The following is a 23,756-nucleotide window of genomic DNA, read 5'->3' as shown; positions in this document are numbered from 1 at the left end:
CACTTGAGACCTACGAGCAGAGAAGGCGTGGAAGGTGGATCGCCCTGCGCCGAGGCCCGCCGTTCTGGTCCGAGCCGGTCGCGGCGCCGTGGCTGGGCACAGGAGCTGCTTCAGCCCTGCGAACAGCTGAAGGGCTGCGGTGTGACCGCTCGGGGGCTTCTCCCGCACAGTGCCCTGCCTGGCCCCTCGGGAAGGGAGTGAGCGTCCCCTTTCCAGAGCTGTCCCCGTGACATCCAGAAAGCGCGAAACCTCAGGAACAAGGCCGCAGCTTCAGACCGCGGCCCAGGAGGTCGATGGTGGGTGAGTGGGAGGTCCCGGAAACTAGGGGAGCAGAGAGCTGGTTTTCGGGAAAACCCATGTGTTGGACCCCAAACACCCACCCTCCGCTCGGATCCAAGTTCTCAGAACTGAAACGACATCCCGGGACGAATGGGAGAGTTCGGCTGAGCTACACACCGCGGAGTGGGGGTTGGAGTTTAGCTCTAAGCCCTTCGGGCGCCTTCTTCTGCTCCCGCGTGGGTCGAGACGGCGGCAGCGGCCACCAGACTCAGTTAAAGGGCGGAGTCGCGAGGAGATGCCAGTGGTGAGGGGAGGAGGAGGCCTGGATCTCCCCGCGAGGGCTCCAGTCCGTCTTTTGCCTCCGACTGCGGGCTCCCTCCCCACCAGCCGTCCCTCGCCCCGCCCCGCCCCGCCCCGCCCCCCACCTTGGGGCAGGTGAGCGGCGGCCAATGGGCGAGCGCGGGGCAGGTGCCCGCTAACTCGCGCCTCGCTGCGCTGGGCGGCCGGGGCCGGGCAGGGCAGTGCGGGGAGTCCGGGGTCTGGGGTCGGTCCTGGCGGGACTCCGAAAGGAGGGAGCCGGGCTCAGCCCTCGGGCCTTACCGGCAGCTCACAGCCTCGCACGGAGCCCGCGCCTGTGCGGGCGCCTGTAGCTGCCCGCTCCGCCGCAGCAGCCGCCGCGCCTGGCTGTGCGCTGTGGCCGGACCCCGCGCTCGCTAGCTCGCACACCCCTCGCCACTCCGCGCCTGGCTCGCCCGCGGGGGCAGAGCGCGAGCGGGCGGGCGGGGGAGGTGAGGGGTGCGGGCGGGTGTGCATGTGCCTGGCTGGGTGCACACCCCGCACGGCGGCGGCGCCAGGACGCGGAGCGCTCCCCAGAGCCCGGCTGCCTCGCACAGCTCCGGCGGCTGCGACCATGTTCCAGCCCGCGGCCAAGCGCGGCTTTACCATAGAGTCCTTGGTGGCCAAGGACGGCGGCACCGGCGGGGGCACTGGCGGCGGGGGCGCGGGCTCCCATCTCCTGGCGGCGGCCGCCTCCGAGGAACCGCTCCGGCCCACGGCGCTCAACTACCCTCACCCCAGCGCGGCCGAGGCGGCCTTCGTGAGTGGCTTCCCCGCCGCGGCCGCTGCGGGCGCCGGCCGCTCGCTCTACGGTGGGCCCGAGCTTGTGTTCCCCGAGGCCATGAACCACCCCGCGCTGACCGTGCACCCGGCGCACCAGCTGGGCGCCTCCCCGCTGCAGCCCCCGCACTCCTTCTTCGGCGCCCAACACCGGGACCCTCTCCATTTCTACCCCTGGGTCCTGCGGAACCGCTTCTTCGGCCACCGCTTCCAGGGTGAGTGCCCACGCTGTGCCCGCCTAGGCGGCCGGCCGGCGCCCGCGCTGCGCTGCGGCGATGCGGGGGAGGCTCGGGGGCGCGCGGGGCTGTTCAGAAGTTACTGCCCAGAAGGCTGCGGGTCCGCGGAGGTAGATTCCCAGGCAGGGAAGAGCAGTGCAGGACCCACCGGCGCCTCTGCCGCGTTGGTCTCTCTCCCAGGAAACCAGGTGGAGACCTCCAGGCTTTTCTAGAAACGATAACAGTTCGGACGCAAGCCCAGGCGCGTCCTCGGAGCCTCTGCTGGCCCTCGCCGCGGCCTGCCCAATTCTCTCTCCCGGCTGAGCCAGTCTCAGCCCCAGAGTACAACTCCCCCGGCTCTCCCTCCACCAGGCTTGACCTGACACCACACTTCGCTCGCATGTCCACTACCACCTACCAGACCTCAGCCTTCGCTGGCGCGTCCGGGCAGGGGAAAGTCCATCCTTGTGCCCCAGCTCGGTGGGACGCAAGGGCAGCGGGGAGGGCGAATCGGGAGAGTTAATGTTCAGTGTGGAGGGCCCGGCTGTCTTGGGATGTTTCTCTGCAACCTTGGCCCGACTTCTCCAAGTCACACGTGCCTCTGCTACCCAAGGTGGGGAAGGTTTGCTATAAGCAAACTGGCTTCCACCGTTGCTAGCTGCCGTCGGGCGGGAGCCCACCCGGTTGCTGGAGTACTGAGGCCAGTCTTCCCGGGCAAGGGGCGGGGGCAGAGGGCTTTTAAGGTCGTAGCCAGTCCGAGCCTCGGAGTTTGTACCTGAAATCGGCTTGCTAATAAGGATCCCCCACTATTCTTACACACACACACACACACACACACACACACACACACACGTTTCAATTATCTGACTTTACTGGAGAAAAGAGAGTTGCATTTGTTGGAGTTCGTTTTCTTCCTTGAAATTTGTTGGAGTTTTTCTTTTATTTCTTTTTATTTTAAAGAGTGGCCTTGATTTATACAGTAATCGTTTTAGTTTCTAGTTTTATTAGTGTACACCACACCACAGCCTTGTAAGGAGGGTCCATGGCTCAGAACTAGGTAACCCTGCTTTTAGAGAAACAAATGAAAGGGGCACGGCTGGAGCTTCGGCTCCGGGAGCTAATGTGACGGTCTACAGTCTAGGTCTACAGTCAATTAGATGTTTGGCACAATTATTTAGATAATAAAGTGAAAATTACCTCTTGACGCTTTGACTTTCACAGAAAGCTGCTTTCCTGGGTCCCAATTTGTCAGGCAATTTTTTCAGCCCCACCTGGCCAATAGATGCTGACCTGGCAGATCCCACAAAACCAGAGAATGTAATTACTAGAATAAGAATTGTTGTGGGCAGCTTTATCTCCTCTTTGAAGATTTCAAAGACTTGCCCAAATCCAAATCCGAAAAAACAAAAATGCCTACAATGTCCTCTGCCTTGGGCAAGAGTTTTTGCCACTTAAAAATAAATGTTTACTGATAAAATGAGGATGTTTTCAAAATTGAGCAATCTACTGTGGTCCTCCGTGGGCTCGATCCACAGCCTGGGTCTCGAAACCTGGCGCCCAGGGGCCGAGTTGGAGTTGGGGCAGTGTGGGAGCCCTCAGTCCACCGCGGCCTGCCGAGGGGCTGGCGGGTTGGAGGCTGGTGGAGGGACAGGGGCTGGGAAGAGAGGGCGGGGCCGCTCCTAAGTCCTGTGGCCTCCAGCGGTTCAGCTTGTCCGGAGGCGGCCTCCTGGGCCGTACCCTCGGCTTTGAATACAGTCCCCGACGCCCTCCGCTCTGCAGTTCCCGCCTGCCTCGGGGCGCCGAGGGCCGGGGGGCGCCTCGAGAGAGATCCAGCTCCGGCTCTGAGCTTCTCCAGCCGGGCGAGGCGAATAAATCCTCCGCAAAACCCTCTTGGAAATTGCCGCCGCTCTCCGAGCCCTCAGTTCTAGCGGGTACGTTATCGAGTTGCACAGTTGGATTTTTCTCTCAAGAACCGAGTCTGGACGCGGATATGAACCCAAGTGTGGCTGCGTTTTCAGACCCGGAAATCCGTTGGGTACTGAAGGACTTTTCGAACCCTGAAGCGCTGTGGCTTCGAGGCCCATCGTCGCCAATCGTCGCCGCTGCAGACCGCTGCGCTCCCCGGCAGCTATGCGCCCTCAGGTCCCAGCCAGGCCTCGGGGCTGGGAGTCGAGCCGTCTCGGGCCCTCCGGCGCCGCGTTTTCTAGAGAACCGGGTCTCGGCGATGCTCTTTTCAGCCCCGTTTTAATGCAACAAACGAAACCCCACACGAACGAAAACGAACATGTCTGTGCTCTGTGCGCAGCGCACTTGGGCGCCGCGGTCCTGGCGCACAGGGAAGCGGCGTCTCCGCTTACCGAGGCAGTGGAAGGGGAAAAGCGAATGCGGAATCCCACCGGAACCCGAAGGTCGGGGCTGCTCGCGAGGCCCGAAGGGGAGGGGCAGGCGAAGACCAGGATTGGGCCGCTTTTCGGTGCTGTTTCCCCGAGATCAGGAACTTTCCGGGCCTGGGAGCAAGGCCGGGATGGGGCAGTAGAGACCCAGCCCTCCCCCTTCCCCCGGACCCGCAACGTAACTGGGCCGGAGCTTCTAAGGTCGCCTTTGTGCGGGCAGGAAGAGGGGGAATGAGGTTATCTCGGCTGCCTGTCCTGCCTCTCCCCCTCCTAGCCCTAGGGCCCTCCGCCCAGCCGTCCGGCCCTGAGCCCCAGGCCGGCGGAGGCCTCTCCATCAAAGACTGCAGTTCTGACGCCGGGTGTTTCAGAACCCTAGCCCCCACCTCCAGGCGCCTCATTCCTGGGATTCTGTTGCCAGTTCCCAGCCATTCCCTTGAAGGGGCCCTAAAAGAGCAGCTGTAGAAAAATCGGAGGGGTAGGGAGGCAGTGGGGAGAGGGGTGTTCATTTCCCTAGCTCCTGGGAAGGCTATGCCAGTCCCTTTCTACTTTGCTAACTGTCCTAGTCTGAAACTGACATCGTGTTCTCACAGCTCGGAACTACTGCGTCCAAACAGGCCGCATCCTAGCCCCGAGTTTGTTCTGCCCTTGTGGTCCAGTCAAGGGAAACTGAAGCCCTGGTAGTGGGGGTTCAGGCCTCCTTCTCACAGGTCAGAGGGGTACAGGTACTTGTGCACTTAAGGCATGACCCTTGTCTTTGCATAAACCTGTAGCAATTGATCTGTTTCTCAGGATGGCTGGTGTACGAAACATCCTCTTTCTAACAGGGAAACGTCCTTATTCTTTTGGAATCAAATAACCTGTCAATCACTTAGCATCTTGACTAATCTTGCAGTATCCTGCTTCTCTGTGATGGGGTAGAAGGACCCCTATGTTTTTGCACATGCATGTGAATATGCCCTTTAGGACACATGCTGTCTACCACAACTGGACATGACAATGACCTGGGACCATTTTCTCAGTAAGGCAGGCCCAAAGCAACCTAACATCTCCCTAAAATAACCAGATTTGAGGCAGAGGAGCGTGTATGTTGGGCAGAAGCTTGTTGCCTTCATCCTCTAATCTGGGTTTATAAAGACAAACACAGAGCACTCCACCACACAGGTGACATACACGACAGAATCACAACATAGTCACTAAGCCACGTACACTGGGGTGGGCTGCAAACCTGCTTCCTCAGCCCCACACTGCCCTTCACACCTCTGCATCCTAGTCACACACTTACAGGGCTTTCCACACTGCAGCCTCACTTCTGACCAACCTAGGCCAGCCCAGCAGCTGAGGCCAAACCCTGCCAGTGCTGGAATGGCCAAACCCTGCCAGCGCTTGGATGAGCTAAGCTTTCTCTGTCCCTCTGTGGTTCATTTGTCTGGAGGAAACCACTGTTGGGACTTCACCCAGGTTCATAACAATGTTGTTTTTTGAAGCAGGTTGTTAACATTAGCAAGCAGCATTTGCTTTCCACCCACCTTTCCCTGGCCTACCTCACTGGCTCCACCCCAGCGACTTTAATCTTCCTTATTCCCCACCTGGAGCAGGCTCCATATTTGTTTCTCTGCCCTTTATTTCTCTCTGCCAGACCACCTCCCCTGACCATCTGTCTGTTCCACGACCCCAAGTCAAACTTCTCTTCCTTCAGTCAGACCCGAGGGCCCTAGATCTGCCCCCACTTGAATAACCAAATGGGGTGTCCCTCATCCTTCTCCCTATGATATGGTCCCACCATTTTTGTAGCCACACAAATCCAACCACTTGAAATTGATAAGGTGACTGGAGGTTAGTAACTGACTCCTCCCAGGCAATAGTCCCCCAATCCTAGCAACTCTGTTCCACAGAAAACACCAGCAAAAAGTTGGCCTGTTTAAGTACCCAAAGCCCAGAGACTTGGAGAAAGGAAGGTCAGGCAGTTTCCACCAGAAGAGGGACAAGGACAGATACCTGGAGAGTTTTACCTGCAGCATCTCAATTATGTGCCTTTGCTTCACTTACATAGATATTTCCAGAGATGGGAGATGTCAACTGAATTATCCAGGTGATTGTCTTAGAGCAAAACAACAGGTCAAATCAAATCCAACCAGTAGCCATGTCTGAAGAAGTTAATTGGAGCAGTCAATCCCAACAGCTAATTCTGTCAAAATATTCCATCTAGGGTTCTCTGTTGTTGGTGCATCAGGAGGCTGTTATGTGCCCTTGCATGAGAATCCATGGGTGATTTTTTTCAGGGCCTGTTAGCATGTGCAACCAAGCCAGAGTTTGTGTGAAGGTCTAGTGGGGGGTTAATTGACACAGGGGCTGTGGGTGGAGGCTTGTTTTGGCATTGATCACTCCTGACCCCATCTCCCCTACCCCAGCTTCATCTACTCCAGAGTTATCCCCTCCTCCTGCATGTGGGAGCTGAGTCCCTGTGCTGGCCAACATTTGCTAAGGGACAGTCACACTCTAAAAATCCTATACAGTAGATGGGAGAAAAAGACAGTAGGGAGGCTGGAACATATATTTACACACGCCCATGCAGAAACCAATATATCTATATCTATATATATTAGAGAGAAAGATGACATCTAGATATTTATACACATGTTTCTTTAGCAAGGGACTATTCAGGGATGAAGCAGGGATGAAGCTTTTCCCACCAGGCAATACTTGGAGTTTCCAGTGTGTGTGCTGGGGTGGGGGTTTGGGGCTTACGCTAGAGGCTGGGTCTCTGGACAGCCAAGACCTGGGGAGGCAGAGGTGGAGAAGGGGGAAGAAGGAGCCTGACTTTCCATTCCAGGTGCTGCCTGGACCACTGACCTAGCTACTGGCCTATTTATACCCCCTGCAAGACAGAGCTAGAGCCTGTTGGCAGGAGTTTTTAATGAGCTAGTAGCCTGAGCATTCAACCACAAGATAGTGCAAGTAGGTGTGAAGGGATTGCTCCTTGGGTACCTTCTAGTTCTTGAATCTGTGTTTGGCAAGGGTGTGCCTAGCACCCTGCTGCTCCCCTTATCACCTTTCTGACCCGCAGCGCTGCCTCTACCCTTAGTCTTCTTGGAGGGAGTGCTTTGCGACCAGTTAACTAAAAGCAAATGGTTGGGGCTGGAGGCCAGGGCAGCCCCTCTGGGAAAGGGCGGAGAAAGAGCGCCAAGGGACTTTTCTTGGACACTTCCGCTGCCCCAGGCGTTGTGGATTTGGGCTAGTCGGCGCCTCGCGGGGTCTGGACCATTTCTTGGCCTAACAGAGGGCTCTGCAGCGCTGTTATTCCTCGAGTTAGACCCCGCTCCCCCCCCACCCCCCGCGGAATAGCTCTCGAGTGTGGGGAGGTGTTGGGGAGGGGAGGGGACTAGGAAAGGGGCAGCAAAGGGGCAAAGGGAGAAATGGGGTGTGTGTGCGTACCAAGGAATGGAGAGGGCAGGGCATGTGGGAGCGGGGCAGGAGACCGGGCTCCGCTGGCCCCGGCTCACGGCGCTCCTTCTCTCTGTCTGTACCTGCGTGTGTTGCCGTCGGCGGCGGGGCAGCAGCCAGCGATGTGCCCCAGGACGGGCTGCTTCTGCACGGCCCCTTCGCACGCAAGCCCAAGCGGATCCGCACGGCCTTCTCGCCTTCGCAGCTGCTGCGGCTGGAGCGCGCCTTCGAAAAGAACCACTACGTAGTGGGCGCCGAGCGGAAGCAGCTGGCCGGCAGCCTCAGCCTCTCCGAGACGCAGGTAATCACCTCCGTTCGTGGCCTGCCCGGCGTCGGGCACTGCGTACGGAGCCCGAGTGGAGTTGAGGGTACGCGGGTGCAGGAGAGTCCCTGAGCCCGCTCCAGCCCAGCCTCGAGTCTCACCTGCTGGGTTCCAAAAGGCCCCCATTCCCCGCGGCGCTGAGATCAAGCCCGTCTTTAGAGCCCCTTCCTGGAGACTGCGTGCCCCTGTAAAGTCCGCAGGACTTTTGTCAAGCGCCAAGGACCTAGCAGGAGGCAGAGTAAATGCAAACTGTATCCTGAGCCCGGCTCCCAAAGACCATCACAGGGAGACCAGCTTTCCTGGAGGAAGCGGGCCGCCTCGGGAGCGGGCAGCGCAGGCAGCACCGAGGCTACTGGAGCTGGCCCCAGCCCTGGTATTCCTGCAGCCCTTTCCCCCACACTATGCCGGGGCGCTCATAGTCCTGCGGGGAGCCAGTCCGCACTGGCTTTGCTGCTATTCCTGGGCAAAACCGGTGGAGCCTTGGCTGCCCACCAGCAGGGATAGTCTGGGAAAGCCCAGGTGTCCTCAGAATATCAACAGAGGGGCTTAGCCAGGGAGGGGACAGCCCCTGCTTGGGGTCCAAGGGTGGCACTGATCCGGCGCAGGCCCGCTGGCAGGGCTGTGGAACCCACAGTGTGCACTCGCGGAGCATCTGAGGGGCCTGGGCCTGGTGGGAAGTAGACCCCGGGTTCTCAGGGGCTGCTCTGAATCACTGAGGAGGCTGTCGAGTGGGAGACGGGATAAACTCCAGCGGTGTCCCGGCTTGAACCGACTGAAATTAACAATTACTGTGTAGTATTTTTGTAACTGATCATTAATTTAAGGGAAAAAAATTAAATAATTAGATGAAAATTAGAGGGAGGTGCATTTGGGTTCATTGTAAGTAAAGACTTTGCCATAAATAAATGCCGCCTGGTAGCACTGCATAAGCTCTTGGTCCACCGGGGTCCCACGTATTGAAGTGCAGCTCAGCGACCCTCAGCCCAGCTGCTGCCCTCAAGGCAGATTTCAGTCTCTGGATGGGCCTTGCGTGCCTACGGGCTCCCAGATTTATGAGAGGTCTGCCCTACGGTCCCCCAGCTCCCTCCCGGCTGAGGTCCCCTTTCCTCCTGGTCTTTCCCCTCCCGAGACACCACCGTCCCCTCCCACGTCCCGGGCAGTGAGAAGATACCCGGCTTAGGGGGCAGCCGGAGCCTCCCTTTAGCAGCGAGAGTAGGAAGGGAGCCTAGTGAGGAAGCCCAGACTCAGACTGCATCCCAAGCTCTCTTCAGGGGACCTCACCCTCTCCTCCTTCGGTGGCATTTTGGCATCTATTGTCATCATATCTGTCTGATGCCCCACTTAACAATCGACAAATCGCTCACAGGTCGGAGGCAGGACCCATGGGTTTTCAGATTTGCTGGCTGGGCTGTTCTAACTACAGGGGAAAAGCTTACAAAACAAGAGTTAATTTTAAAAACATTTCAAAGAAAGATCTGTTTAAAAAAATAAGTTAATAAAATAACACTCCCTTTTCCCTCCTGGCAGTGTTTTAAAATTATTGTTTGAAACAAGGTGTCAGTTTAAGAATGGTGTTTATAATTAACTTCATTTAAAAAGTAATATTTATTAAATTTTAATTGCAGAAGTGTAAGAAAACAAAAATGGTTTATAATCTTACCACCCATGGATTAACACTTGTTGAAATAATGTCATTGTTTTTAAACTTTCAATTTTTTAGCTCAGTGAGAGCATTTTTAATTAACTCTTTTTCAAACTGAATCTAGCTGCCTGTCAATATTTGCTCCTAACAATGCTAGTTAGTAAACGGACTGATTGTTTCTTTCATTTTTATTGAGATATTTCAAACATATATTTTAAACAAAATCAGACAGAATAACATAAGGTATCCAGCTTCATTAACTATCAAAACTCAGGGCTAATCTTTCTGTCTGTAAATGCTTTTTGCATATGGTACAACAAAAAGAATGAGGAGAGGTTTGAGCCTGAGGAACCTTCTGTGGCAGCCTGTCCTTCCAGGTGAAGACCCTGAGATGGGAGATGGACTGGGCAGAGCTTCCTAGGCAGGCAAACACAATTTGAAATACCTGCTAACTTACTGTGTAACCCTAGGCAAGTGACTTCACCTCTCCGAGCTCAGGTTTCCTCACCGAGAAAATGGGTTGTTTAATGATTAACAAAGGTACTTCATATGAGCTCAAATAATATTAATCACCATCCCTTGTCCCTTCCCTTTGTTTAAGGTAGGATGTCAGATTAGTAGCATAAGAAGATCCAAACCCGGGTGTCCTCTTAGTCCAGCATTCTCCCTGCCTTATCTGGTTTCCATCATCAACACTACCTTTCTGTTGCCCTCATAACTTATCATTTGGAGCCAGGATATATAATTAACTACTTCTCTAGCCACCTCTTGGTACTTACCAGGCAAGCTTACCTGTCATTTGCAGCCATCAGCTATTTGTCAAGCATCAGTCACCCCCATCAGCCCCCTGCCATGCATTTCTACTGTTAATATCTATACCTGTCTCTCAAAGCTCTAATCTGTCCCTAGCTGTTTTACATCTAGCCATCTACTTCTGTCTACTGTCATTAAACTGCATCCCCAAACTGGTTAATTTATATTTCTTATTTTTCTATTAATTATACATTCTTCCTAACAATAAGTACTATTTACCCATCTGTTCATTATTTTCATCATCTATTTTGTCTTCTCTGTGTCCACCGTTCATCTCAAACTTCATCTCTGCAGAGCTATTTAGCAACTGACAGCATATTCATACGTCTGCTAATGGTTATCTATTATCTTATTGGCTCTGGCTTTGTCTTCTCTCTGGGCCTCCGTTTTCTGTATCTGTGAGAATGAATGACACAAATTCCAGGGTTTTTTTCTAGCCGAGTTTCTGTGGCTCCTCTACATTCTACTTCTCTGTGTTTTCTGTATACTTCCTTCTCCCCATTCTCAGAGCTCACCGCACAGCCCCTGCCTATCATGATATGCATCAAACTTTGCTGTTGTTACTTAATTATCTTCCATGTCCAAACATCAATCTGTAGACCAGCAGCATGTATCTCTCAGGGAGATCTTAAAATACAGATTCCTGGGCCTCACCCAGGAGATTTTCTTAGGAGGTCCAGGATAGGGTGCAGGAAAAAGTTTAAAAACAGTTATCTGGGTGATTGTGATGAATAGCAGGCCTGAGCATCTTAGCTCTGGGAGGCAGAGGCCAAGCCTGTCTATTTCTCACAGGGCCCAGGTCAGTGCCCAGGATGGAGTAGATGCTCAATAAACATGTATTGAATTAATGAACACATTTCTCTTTGCCCAAACAAATACTAACTTTGTCAGTCACTGCCCTTGCTCTCTGCTGTCACTGTCCCCTCCCTGTCCCTCTCCTCCTATCTTTCCCTTGCACTTCCTCAGCTGATTGTTGATTTAGATTATACATATACCACTTTGTAGATAAAACTTCCAGGACGGTTAGTTACTCAGCTCAGTGTGTGAGTGAGCTCTTAATCCAGAGCTCAGAGGTCTGTGCACTCCCAAAGCTTCACATGAGGTCCTGGGAGGTGGGCACCCTGAGTGACTGTGTGTTTAGTAGGAGTGTGGTATTTGTCCTGGGAAGGCCAGTGCCTCAATTTAGGAGGTGAGGGAAGAGCCCTGGAGAGGAGCTAGTTCTACCTTCAGGTTCTGATGACTTGCTCATCACTGCTATGGTGCAGCCCTGGAGGATGACCAGGAAGGTACCAGTCCAAGCTTCAGTTCTGGTGGCTGGTTGGGCAGACCCGGGCCTGGGTCATTTCAGAGGCTCAGGTTGAATGAGTGTGAATAACGGGTGTGTGCAACATGTGTCTGCCCACCGTGTGGGGCACCAACGGGCTTCATGTGATTGAAGCCCAAAGGTCAGATGATAGCATAGGTACACGTCAGATGCCATAAGTAGTCGCATGGCATGGAGTGTGCAGCTTGCATGCTTCTGTGTGTGTTCGTGTGTGTATAAGGGGAAGGGGTAAGTTAGTTTAAGGGGGAGTGAGAGAAAGCATTGGTCGCTCCAGGCTGATCTGGTCAGTGTTTCCAGCTACTCCTTCTCCTCTGAACAGACCAGCAGGTGTTTCTTGACCTTGCCTGGGTTAGAGTTTAGTTGAGTGGTGAGGGCAAAGGGTACAGAAATGTGGTCTGTGGCTTTGAAGATTCCTCACTGAGTGATGTGGCTAAGTGCAAAGCTTGCACACTTGTGAAACATGCACAGGATGAATGACTAGGGTCCCCTTGAAGTCACAGCTGTGCGCTTGGGGGTGTCAGGAGAGAAATGCTTGAGAAGGCTTGAGGAGGCCTCAGACCTGGAAGGCTTGAGGGGGATACCTAGGATCCTACGTTGGAGGGAAAGAAGGGGAGGGTTTGAGGCAGGCAGGTGGATAGAGCAGGAGCTGTCAAGACCAGCCACCATCTTGGAGCCCGAGGGCAGGGAGATCTTGGGAGGCAGGAGTATATGGTCACCTGACTATGGCTTTTTCCCCCTCAGAGGCATGGAAAGGAGGATTTGGAGGGTCCTTTCCTGCTCTGGAATATTCTATCCTTAGAGGGATGGATAACAGGGGGATATCCAGGTGACCTGAATTTTAGGGAAAAATCAAGAGACATTTGTTTCTAGCTCACGGTGTGTCCACATCTCTTCTCTAAGTCTTGGCTTTTCTTCAAGAACTTCTGCATCTCATGTTCCAGGAGTCCTGTGTGGGAGGATGAGGGGGAGATAAAGGAGATTAGAGTGGTTCTCTGAGGAGCTGGGACTGGAGACATGTCCTGAGGAGAATCTTATGATGTCTCCCTGAGAGAGAGAGGAAGGGTCCAGGCTGGGCTGAAAGAGGAGGAGACAGGGAGGCTTAGGGAGATTATGGTTATTGTTGGTGGGGAGCTAGAGGTGACCTCAGCTTACTGGAGTGAGGGTTGAACTTAGCATGGCATTGGGCTTGACCTTGAGTGTAGGAACAGCTCACATGATCAAATGATAGGAAATGGGTCCCCAAGGAAGAGAGTAGGCTGAAGGGTGGCTTGATTGATGTCTCCAGGCTTCTGTCTATTCTGGGATATTTGAACTCTTTGAAGACAAGACAGTTATTCACCTGAGAGTGTGCAGGGGGCTGGAGCCACAGACTTTTCCATTTGCAGGAATGGTGAAAAAGAAGGAATCCAGACCTCATTCATTCAAAATAACAGATTATTCCAAAGTAAAGTCTGATTAGTTGTGAAACATTGGCTGGAGATATAGTTTGCTTGTTAGTTCATTTTTCCTTTTGTTCACATCCATGCCTTCATTCATTAATGCATACATTGATCAATTCTCTAGCAAATTGATACATTCATTCATCCATAGCAGTTTCACCTTCTTCATTCTGCCTGACTCAATCCAACCCTTCTTCTGCCCAGCAGTAGGTCTCCCTCCTCCAACTTCCCCTAAAAGTGGCCAATCCAATTTACCACGTGGAGTATTAAGAACTGGCCCTCTTGCAAAAGTGTCCACAAAACTAAGAAAAAGATCCTGTCTCTCCATCATTGAGCACTTCCTAAACCCTTTGCTGATTAGAATTCTCCCCCTCTTCTATTCATTTTCTCCTGTTTTCCAGGTCTGGCCCAGGTACCTCTTGCCTAGAGCATAGGGCTAGGTCACTTTGCCTCTGTCCAGCCAGATGACTATACATGGAACATGTCCTCGGGGCAGGGCACTGGGACTAACACACCACTTTGGTTCTCCAGTCTCACAGTCCGGTGAGGAAACAGATGTAAAGAAATAAATTAGTGCACAGTGGGGGTCACTGTTACTGAGACTGGGAAAAGGTACTAAGGAATACAGGCAGGTGATGGGGCAGCCATATGACCTGGCTCCTTCCCCGGGCCTGTGTTCTCTAGGGAAAGGGCTCTGGAGGATCCAGAGTTGCCCAGCTGGGTTGGAGAGGTCATGAAATGTCACTCTTATCTCCTAATACACTCAGAGCCCTGTTCCTTTTCTTTTTCCAAGTAAAAAATACTATCTTGATCAATAACTATTAAGGGAAATTCAGAAAAGTAGAAAGAAGAAAGAAACATCACCCACACTTTGGGTACATTTCCTTCTAGTCTTTTTTCGCTGTGTGTAGATTTTGTTTTTCTATGGTTGTGATCACACGGTGCCAGGCCTGTGCATCCTGGCATTTCCACTAATGCTATGAAGTCATAAGCACCACCCTGTTATTGCAGTCTTTGTAAATAGCATCTGGACACTCAGCTGAAGGCCATTCTCTGGAAGATGGCCAGGCTGCACAGGGAGAGGATGTATGTCCCTGTTTCTAGAGAGATGCCTACTTGACCCCAGTATTGTTCATGGAGAAAATATTCAGAATCTCCTTTCACTTGGGTGCCCTAGGAAGCTGCCTCTGGCCTACCCTGTGCCTGAAGCCTCCATCAAAGCTTTCCTCCTTGGAGCCAGTGTTGCTAGACAAGGGCAGCATGCTGGGCCCGTCCCTCTACAGGCCAATGTGACTGTCAGAGTCTCCTTCCTGAAGGACACCTGCAAGTGTGTGTGGAGGGAAGAAGGTACAGAAAAGGGCTCTCAGTCCCTGGTGCTGCCCTCATCACCTGACGGGCACCCTCGGCCAGCCCAGTTGGGCTTCTCAGGAATGATGCCCTGGCCCTGCATCTAGCCCTGAGTCACGCGCAGGAGGCAGGGGGAGCTCACCCGCCCACTGGCAGACACAGTCACAGCAGGCTCCAGGGTGGGGGGCAGGGGCCAGGCCGCTGCCAAGTTGTTGTGCTGAGAACCACCCAGGGTCCAGGTGGCTCTGTGCCCAAAGATAGGTGGGCTTGGAGTCCGGCAGTCTGTGCCCAGAGCCCCCACCGTCCTCCGCTGCCAACCTAGGTGAGATGTGCAGGCTATGGGCTTGTAAATGCGGGAAGAATCCCCTTGCCTTTACCCCATCCATCGAGGCCAGGCACCCCCCTTCCTGGGCCAGCTTTCCTGCCCCTGGCTGGCTGCCCTGCCAGCACTGAGTTCCAGCTGCCCCCATCCTCACCTCAGTGCTCTAAAATCAGTGCTCTCAAACGAGGGCAGATGGCACAGTGGAGACCCTGGCAAGAGGGGACTGTGAGGGGAAGTCCTGAGGTAGGTGGGATAGAGAGGACAGCCTGAGAAGGGTGTGGGGGCAGTACCTCCTGGGCATGAAACCAGCTGCAGGGCCCAGGGGCCAGGCCTGCCTCTGGATGCACGGCTTGGCCTTGTGGCTAAGGCCTGTGCTTTCTCCCAGTTCTCTGGGAGCAGGGGCTGGACCTGGCAGTCTTTCTGAGACCTGCCCTCAGCCCTGCCCAGGGTTGAAGGATCTCCCCTCAGCATCACTGCTGCTGCCGAAACCAAGAGGCTCCCCACCATTCCTCACCCGCAGCTCTGCCACGCACCACCGTTTGCACAGCTGCAGTTGGTCACACCCACTTGCTTTTAAATGTGCTGTCATTTCCTGGAAACCATCCGTGCCTTGTAGCCTGCCCTCTGCACCTCCTTCCCCAGGGGTCCTCTGGAGCAAGAGACCAAAAGGTACCCTGGAGCTGCAGGGGTCCCCAAAACATTTCTCCTAGGCATGAAGGACTGAAGCCCAGAGGGGGAAGGGACTTAGCTGGGAATCAGCACCCAGGATCCTCCTGCCAACGCTGAAGATGGTTTGGGTCTGGCCCGACTCTGCAAAGCCAAGTAAGGAACCGTGGAGTCAGATAGAGTTGATAGATGAAGGCTTTCTCTACAGCCCACAAGTATTAAGGCTAGTCCAGCAGCCAGGACAAGCCTCCCAGATTATACATGAGAGGACATTCAGGACTATGTCCTGGACACTGAACAGATGCTGGAGGAGGAGGGAAAAGAGTGGGATAAGAAAGGGGATAAAGTCTAGGGAGGCTTCCTAGAGGAGATGGCTTAGAACCATAGACCTGCCCTCCACCTCATGCCTCCTCCATCATGAAGGATGGTTGTCCAGTTTCTGTTTGAACCCCACCCCGTACCTTGCCAGGGCTCTCACTGCCAGGCACAGAATAGGGGGCTCCCTGGGTTCAAAGTGGAGCTTGCTTCTGTCCCCTGGGCTTCTCCTGACTATTTCTTGTGTGACCCGGTCCCACATCTGGATGGGCTGCAGGAGCCAGTGCTGTGGGGACAGAAGGTCTAGAGCTGTCCGTGAAGGGCGGGACACCTCCCTCAGACCCGCCTCCTCCCTGTCCTTGTCTGCCCAAGGAGAATGAGTTCTCACTGGTGGGTTTCGGACTACCCTGAGGAGCTGACACTTGAGGGACAAGGCCCCCCCAACCTGCCCAGCTCCAGCCTCTACAGCTCTGCCTTTGATGAGGGGCAGGGGAGAGCCACATGAGGTTGCTAAGAAAGTCTCCCCTGAAGGAGACCACACAGTGTGTGAGGCTGGAGTCTCTAGCAGCGGGTTCTGTGCCTCCAGGGGTAGCCTGGCTGTCCAGGCACTGCTTTTGGTAGTGACACCACCTCCTGGTTATGATGCCATGCCCACTCTGCCTCTGTGTATGGAAAAGAGCATGGGGCTGGGCCGTGGGGTGGTGTCCACTTTGGGCCATGTGGGAGCTCATGGGAACCCACGAGGCTCTCTCATTTACTGTTCACATCCACCTCGTGAAGGATTCATTACGAGCTCTCCTCTAGAAACTGTGTAGCCCCAGGTCTGCCGGCTTCCGGAGCCTGGGCACCCCCACCATGGCCTTGCTCTGCAGGGGCTGGCGGAGCTACGGTGCACAGTGGCTCTGTGACCCTTTGTGTGAGAGGAGCAGGAAAACCACCCTTCTTTCTGGCCCACTGTGACCTCTTCCTGCCCCGCCATCCCCTTCTGTGAATGTCAGACCCACAGGGGCAGCTGGTCAGAGGGGACCCTGGCCTGGGGGCCCTGACCCCGTGTAGCCTCTGTCTTCCCATCAGGCTCTCAGCTTGGCCTGAGTGTTGAGGCCCCCGTGGCTGCTCTGGGGGCCTCCTGAGTTTCTCATCTGTGCCCCTCCCTCCCTGGCCCAGGTGAAGGTGTGGTTCCAGAATCGGAGGACAAAGTACAAACGGCAGAAGCTGGAGGAGGAAGGGCCTGAGTCCGAGCAGAAGAAGAAGGGCTCCCATCACATCAACCGGTGGCGCATCGCCACGAAGCAGGCCAATGGGGAGGACATCGATGTCACCTCCAATGACTAGGGTGGGCAACCACAAACCCACGAGGGCAGAGTGCTGCTTGCTGCTGGCCAGGCCCCTGCATGGGCCCAAGCTGGACTCTGGCCACTCCCTGGCCAGGCTTCAGGGAAGCCTGGAGTCACAGCCCCACAGGGCTTGAAGCCCGGGGCCGCCATTGACAAGAGGGACAAGCAATGGGCTGGCTGAGGCCTGGGACCACTTGGCCTTCTCCTCGGAGAGCCTGCCTGCCTGGGCGGGCCACCTGCCACCGCAGCCTCCCAGCTGCTCTCTGTGTCTCTGAGTTCCCTTTTGTTTTGATGCGTTTCTGTTTTAATTTATTTTCCAGGCACCACTGTAGTTTAGTGATCCCCTGTGTCTCCCTTCCCTATGGGAATAATAAAAGCCTCTCTCTTAATGACACGGGCATCCAGCTCCAGCCCCAGAGCCTGGGGTGATAGATTCTGGCTCTGAGGGCCAGTGGGGGCTGGTAGAGCAAACGCATTCAGGGTCTGGGAGCCTGGGGTGGGGTACTGGTGGGGGGTGGGGCAAGGGTAATTCATTAACTCCTCTTTTTTGTTGGGGGACCCTGGTCTCTACCTCCAGCTCCACAGCAGGAGAAACAAGCTAGAGCTAGGGAAGGGCCACCCTGTATTGAGGGAGGACAGGCCCAGGTCTTTCCTAACGTATTGAGGTGTGGGGATCAGGTCTAGCTAGTTCAGTGGGAGAGGGAGAGTGCTTCCCTCTGCTTAGAGATTCTGGTGGCTTCTCCAGTGGAGAAGAAACCAGAGGAAAGGGGAGCACGGGGGCCTGGGGGAGGGAACACCATTCGCAAAGGCTGATGGTTCCAGACCGAAGTCCTGGGCCCACCAGGATGCTCACCTGTCCTTGGAGAACCTCTGGGCAGGTTAAGACTGCAGAGACAGGGCTTGCGGCTGAGCCTGCAACCAGTCCCGAGGGACTCGTGGCCTTCCCAGCCCAAGAAAGAGCAATGCACGGGCCCGCTGAGCTCTTGCGTTCACCTGCCCTTCTGTTTGTCCATTCGTCTTTCCCACTTGTCAGGATGAAGGTTTCCTGACAAGCAAATCTGCATTCCTAAGTCTTACCCTTACGACATCCAGACCTCTTTCTTCTTCACCTCCCATGTGCTCCTGAAACTTCTGCTCTGTGGTCTCCGTGCCACCATTCCGCTGGTGCTGACAGTCACCAACCACAGTCACTGGCCACCCCCTTGTGGCCAAACTCAACCACTTCCTGTCTGGGTTCACCTGTTCCCCGATCCGCTGACCATGCCCTCCTGGACTCTCCCTCCCCGCTCTGCCTTCATTTCGGTAGCTCTGACTCCTCCTCCAGCCTGAGTTCATTCAGTGTGAGCCATGCCTTGTCACCTCTGGCCATCCCCAGGTCCGCCCTTGCTCCCCCTGCCTCGTAGTTGTGCCCTTTGCCTCGGGGGCTCACATCCACTTCTAGGACTTCTCTTTGGCTCCCTGCTCTGTGTCTTTAGCTGACCTCCGCTGAGCTGCAGACCCATGAAGCCAGCTGCCTGCTGCACCCCCTGCCCCTCAGCACCTCAAAGCCAACACATCCACAGCTGGACTCACCTCCCGACCTGTGCTTCTCCAGGATCAGCCACCTCAGCAAACAGCATTAGCCATGTACATGGTTTCTCCAGCTACAGGAAACCTGGGAATCTTCCTCAAGCTTCCTCTCCTCCTCCCCAGCCCCATCCATTCCCATCTGGTGGGTGGAGTCTAAAGTGGCTTCCCAACCACACCTCCCTATTGTAGCCCCCCCATTGTCCCTCCTCCCACAGCTCCCCCTGCCACCGGCCTGGGCCCTGCTTCTCTAGGAAGGCTTCTGTGAATGTCAAGGACGAGGCCCACTTCAAAGGAGGCCCTCCATGCTGCAGCTAGGTTTCTCTTCCTTGCATCCAAACAGGGCAGAGTCACCCCATTCTAAGCCCCTCCACCCCATCTTCTTGCCTTGCTCCTGGTATCTGCTTCAGTGTCCCCATCCCTGTCCCTGAGTGAGCCACAGGTTTTCCCTGTGCTATGCCTTCGCTCATGCTGTTCTTTCCACCTGGAATGTCGGGTGCTTGATCAATGTTGAACTCACTGGAAAGAGGTCAGAAGCCCAGCCTTGCGGCGTGGGCCACACACAGGGATCCAAGCACACAAGGTCCTTCTGCTGGGGCCACAGACCCAGGTCCATTCGCACTCTCAGCGTCTCTCCCCTGCCTCTGCCCACCTCACTTGCGTCCGTCCAGTCAATGCTAGAAACCAAAGGGCTTTGTCCCATCCCAACACCCTGTCTCCTTCCATCAGCCAGGAATGCATTTGCACCTCTTCAAAGTCCTGACCTGGATAAGTCCAGATTAACCCACACGGAGACCCTTGCTGCCAAGCAGGGGGATCCCTTCTGGGAGCACACATGCCCAGGTGTGGAAGGAAGGTGCGAGGAAGAGTCATCCTTTTGGCCCCAGTGGGGGATGGAGAAAGGGCTGAGCTGTTCCTCTCAAGATCCTGCCTCACTTGATAGGGGGAGGGGGTCCAGGAAGATCACAGCAGAGCACCCCCTGTCATCCGAATAAAGGGCTGGAAGGGATCCAAGGAAACCTGCCAATCTCCTGAGGCCAGGCCTGCGGGGGGCGGGGCGGGGAGTCCCTGCCGTACTCCCATCCACCCCCCATGTTGTGCCTCTCCCTGCAGACGGTAAATATTGGTGTTGTGACTTCATTAATAAAGGCTTCTGTGAGCCTGAAAAACATGGAATCAGGATGAACTATTTTCTGAGCTGCGGGCTTGCCAGGTTTGCTAATTTGGGAGTTTTTGGGCCCTCTCCAGGGAACAAACCAAAGTCTCTCTCGAAGAGACACAGATGCAGCCGAGAAGGGAAGACAACGAGGACTGCTGCTCCCTTCCCTCCCCCAACGGCTCCTCCCACCTGGGGATGGGGGGGCGGGGGGGCCTGCAGAGGGTGAGGACCCTCGGACATTGGCCTGCTGGTGCCCTCAGTGGGCAGGCGCTGCGTGGCTAGGCCTGCTCTGAGGGAGCCCAGGTCGGCCATTCCCCTCAGCTGGGCTGGTCCCCCAGGGCTTGCAGATCTCGTGGGCTGAGGTATCATGAGCACCTGTAGGAGCTCCAAATTGTGTGCAGCTGAAGCAGAGGTAGCTCAGGGACCTGTTCTGAACCCTGATGGCCGAATCCACACGCCTCCCTTCAGGGACTGATCTTTGCACATCCTCTTGTCCGTGGAACTTTCCAGGACTTGTCCCCACGGCCTTCGCAGCAGTACGGCTCAGGCTCCTAGCATCTCTGCACTGGGTGTGCACCACCTCCTCCTCACAGGTGCTGGGACCGCTTCCCAGGAGGCATCGAACTGGGCCTGGCTAAGCGAACTGGGCTCTGCCCGAAGGGAGCCAGCCAGGGCCTCGTCTGTAGCCCCACTCCAGGGCAGCCCTGCAGGCGAGGGGAGCGGAGGGGAGGGGCGGCCAGCAGGCTGAGCGGTGCAGGCCCAGCCAGCTTTCCTGTCAGACGGGCGCTGCCAAGGCGGAGCCAGACATCGGAACAGGTTTAACCAATTACCCGAGCGCCCCATCTGCTGTCTGGGGTGTGTGTGAGGGTGAGTGCATGTGAGGGTGTTTGGAGTGTCTGGGAGGGCTGTGGGTGTGTGCGCAAGTGTGACTGTGGGTGCCTGTGGGCGTTCGGCTGTGCATGTGTGCGGCTGTGCACGTGTGCGGTCTGTGGCTGCGTGGCCCGGTCATGCCCCCTCATTTGTGAAAACTGTGGCTATGGCTTATGGTCTTCCTGTCCCCCAGACCTTGGGGTCTGCATGGACAGCCCACCTATCATCCCAGCCTCTCACTCCCTCATCTCCCCCTTACCACCCTCTCTCAGGGATAAGCAGAGCCCAGAGTGGGGCCTTCTCTCAAATCACACGTGCAGGTGTCTTTTCCCGTCGAACCCCGAGCTTTTCCCAGTTGCTGGCTTGCTCCTTTCCCTCTGCAGCAGTGCAGGACCTTGTGGGGGGGCCCCAGCCCCCTCTGCTCTCTTTCCGACACGTCTTTGTCCCACTATTCCTTGGTTGCTCTTGGTCTGACAGAATTGAAACCCTGCTTGAACCGGCTTCTCCACCTGCCCGTGCAGTTGAGTCCGTGAGGACAGCAGGCAGGTATGCAGGACAGCGCCCCTCAATGTTGCGGGTCCCAGCCTCAGCTGAGGCCTCGCCCTGTTGGTAAGTCCCCTCCTGCCTCAAAGGCAGTGTCTCAACCTGTCCCCCTCCCTCCAAGCCTCTCTTCCTCCTGACTCTCAGCAGAGGGCCTTACTCCCACCTTCAGAGACAGCCCTGGAAGGGGACACCATTGCATCAGTCAGATGGTACCTTCAGACAGCACTTTGAGGAGTTTACTACAGGAATAACTGAATTTTGGGGAACCCACAGGGATGGTGCAGTACCCCAGAGCTTGTAACAATGGGGAGCCCATGTGGCCCTGAGGCCTGAAGAGGCAGGAGGCAGGGACAGCTACTGGAACCTGGACGAGACAGCTGGCTGGAGAGGGCTTCCAGGCAGGAGCTGTGGCCTTCGGTACAGAAAGGCCCAGAGATGGCAGGAGGGACCAGGAGGGAAAATCCCCCAGCCTCACTCCTCCAACCCTCCAGTTTCCTGCTTAGACTCCCAGTGGTGGAAGCTAGACAGCAAGCCCTTAGCTGGCTTCCAGCGTCAGAGCAGGTGGACAGGCGCAGAGTGGATCTGGAGGGGCAGGAGCTCCCCGCCCTCAACCCCACGCTGCCTGCAGCCAGCCCTTCCTCTCCACCTGCCTCCTGTCACCACCTGCCACTTTCTCCCCTTCTGGCTCAGGAGGACCCACCCCTACCCCCACCTCCAACCTTGGCTTCAGAGTCTCCCTGCCTGGAGGTGCTCACTGAGAGGCTGTTCTAACTCCTTCTGTTACACGGTCTCTTCTGACTCTTGCCTGAGGGTCCACCTTCTAAGCGCCCCCTCAGCTCCATGTCATGCTGCCCCACTTCTGCCCGTCAGCCAAATTTCATGAAGGAATGAGGTACACCGGCCATCGGTGGGAGTCCTACTGACTTCTTGACCCGTGGAGATCTGTCTTTTGCCCTGACCACATCCCACTGAGGCCTCCATGGGGCCTGCCTTGGTCTGTGTCTGCCTTTACCTCTCGGCCTCAGTGAAGTACATGGAAGCCCCTTCTGCCTGAAGCACCCCCATCACTGTCCTCTGCAATGCCACACCCTCCCCACCTTCCTCACCTCTCACCTTGGTGCGCTGGGCCGCCATGACAAAGCACTCAGACTGAGTGGCTTCGACAAGCAAAATGTATTGCCTCCCAGCACTGGAGGCTGCCGGCCTGACGTAGGGGCTGGAAGGACAGATTTCTTCTGAAGCCTCTCTCCTTGGACGGTGGACGGCGCCTTCGTCTTTCCAGGGTCTTCTTCCTCTAGTGTGGCTGCATCCAATCTCCTCTTCTTAAAAGGACATTAGTCATTTTGGATTCTCATTTGGATGACAGCCACCTTCATAACCACATCTTAACTTCATAACTTTTGTAAAGACCCTTCTCCAAATACAGTCACATTCAGAGGCCCTGGGCATTGGTATTCCACAGATGAGTTCTGGGAGGACACAGCTCAGCCCTCACACCTCCCTTGTGGCTGAGCTGCCTTGTCTCTGCCCAGACCTCAAAGGTGGGGCTCCTCAAAGCTCCCTTCCAGTCTTCCTCTCAGAAGAGGCCTTTCCTCCCTGGGTGGCCATCTCTGCTGCTCCAGCCCCAGATGCTCCCTAGACATGGGTAACAGGCACATCCACATTCCCCTTCCCTGCCTGTCTCCTGAGCTCCAGGCCAGCATCCCTCATCTCTTGGTGTCCACTTGGTTACCTCCCAGAAGCCTCCGACACCTTGTAAATCGAAATGCATCCCCTTTCCTGTGGGTTTGTTCCTCCTTCTCTGCACCTTAGCTCAGAAATGCCCCCCTCTCTGCTGCCTAAGCCAGGAACCTAGGGTCATTCCTTACTTCTCTCTGCCACCCTCATGGAGAGCTGAGCAGTCCTGAATCTTCACTTCTCTCCTTCCCCCTCCATCCCCATCAAGTGGCCCACATCTTCCTCACCATGACTGCCGCAGGGGTCCCTCACCCAGTTCCCCCAGCAGCCTGGCTGTGTCCACTCCACCCGCCACTCTGTAGCCAGGTCATTCTACTTGTCTACTTAAAGCCTCAAGGGCTCTCCGCTGGCCTGTGGCCACGCCACCGCTCCTGGGTCTCCCTTCTATTCTCTAATAACACCTGATGGCCTGGGATGGAGGGCGGCCCCTTCCCTCCCTTCCTCATGGATTTGCATGGGGTCTTCCAGGAGAGGCTCTGGTGGTCTGGGGCCTGTCTGTCCATTTGTCCATCTTCTCTGTCCCTTTGTTCTCTTCTCCACCCCTCCGTAAGGCCCAGGGAGCTGGGGTGGGCCCCAGATTCTTGCTGTGGCTGAGAAGGTGTCCTTGTGGGGAAGGCAAGGAGACTGGCTCTGGCCTTAGGCGAGGCTGCCAGCAGCTGCCTCGGTGTGCAGGATGGAAAGTGAACACTTTTCAGCCATTGTCCAGAGAGACTCAGTTCTGCAGGGAAGGGTGGGCATGCAGGGGTTAGGCCTTTGAGGAAGTGGCTGAGGCATTCCTGTTTTGGGAGCTAATTGGTGGCAGAGGGATGGCAGAAGCTGCCGCAGCTTTAGAGGACTGAGGGAGCTATGAAAATGAGGCTAGGTCCCTGAGGCATCAGGAAGGGTCACTCATCGTGGTCCCCATCCCCTCACA

The 23,756-nt window shown here is 55.6% G+C and overlaps 1 protein-coding gene across 2 annotated transcripts; it reads left to right on the top strand.

Annotated features, from left to right (window-relative positions):
- Positions 1-688: 688 nt before the first annotated feature.
- Positions 689-17,360, top strand: EMX1 (empty spiracles homeobox 1). Of its 2 annotated transcripts, none has more exons than XM_017521958.2 (3): positions 689-1,610; positions 7,561-7,745; positions 16,799-17,360. In XM_017521958.2, the coding sequence occupies exons 1-3, from the start codon at positions 1,091-1,093 to the stop codon at positions 16,964-16,966; spliced, it is 873 nt and encodes a 290-aa protein (XP_017377447.1). In that variant the 5' UTR covers positions 689-1,090; the 3' UTR covers positions 16,967-17,360. The 2 variants fall into 2 exon arrangements, with proteins under 2 accessions (XP_017377447.1, XP_017377446.1); XM_017521957.2 differs by having other exon boundaries at positions 690-1,610; positions 7,558-7,745.
- Positions 17,361-23,756: the final 6,396 nt, after the last annotated feature.

This window comes from Cebus imitator, unplaced genomic scaffold (assembly GCF_001604975.1).
Source record: "Cebus imitator isolate Cc_AM_T3 unplaced genomic scaffold, Cebus_imitator-1.0 Scaffold23, whole genome shotgun sequence".
Classification (NCBI taxonomy): domain Eukaryota; kingdom Metazoa; phylum Chordata; class Mammalia; order Primates; family Cebidae; genus Cebus; species Cebus imitator.
Note: the sequence above shows the minus strand (reverse complement) of the source record. Positions and strands in the feature narration are given on the sequence as shown.

Bases quoted from the DNA above. Each gene is read 5' to 3' on its own strand.
- EMX1 (XM_017521957.2), top strand. From the start codon at position 1,091: ATGTGCCTGGCTGGGTGCACACCCCGCACGGCGGCGGCGCCAGGACGC. The intron at 1,611-7,557 runs GTGAGTGCCCAC...GCGGCGGGGCAG, and splicing joins CTTCGGCCACCGCTTCCAGG to CAGCCAGCGATGTGCCCCAG. The intron at 7,746-16,798 runs GTAATCACCTCC...TCCCTGGCCCAG, and splicing joins TCAGCCTCTCCGAGACGCAG to GTGAAGGTGTGGTTCCAGAA.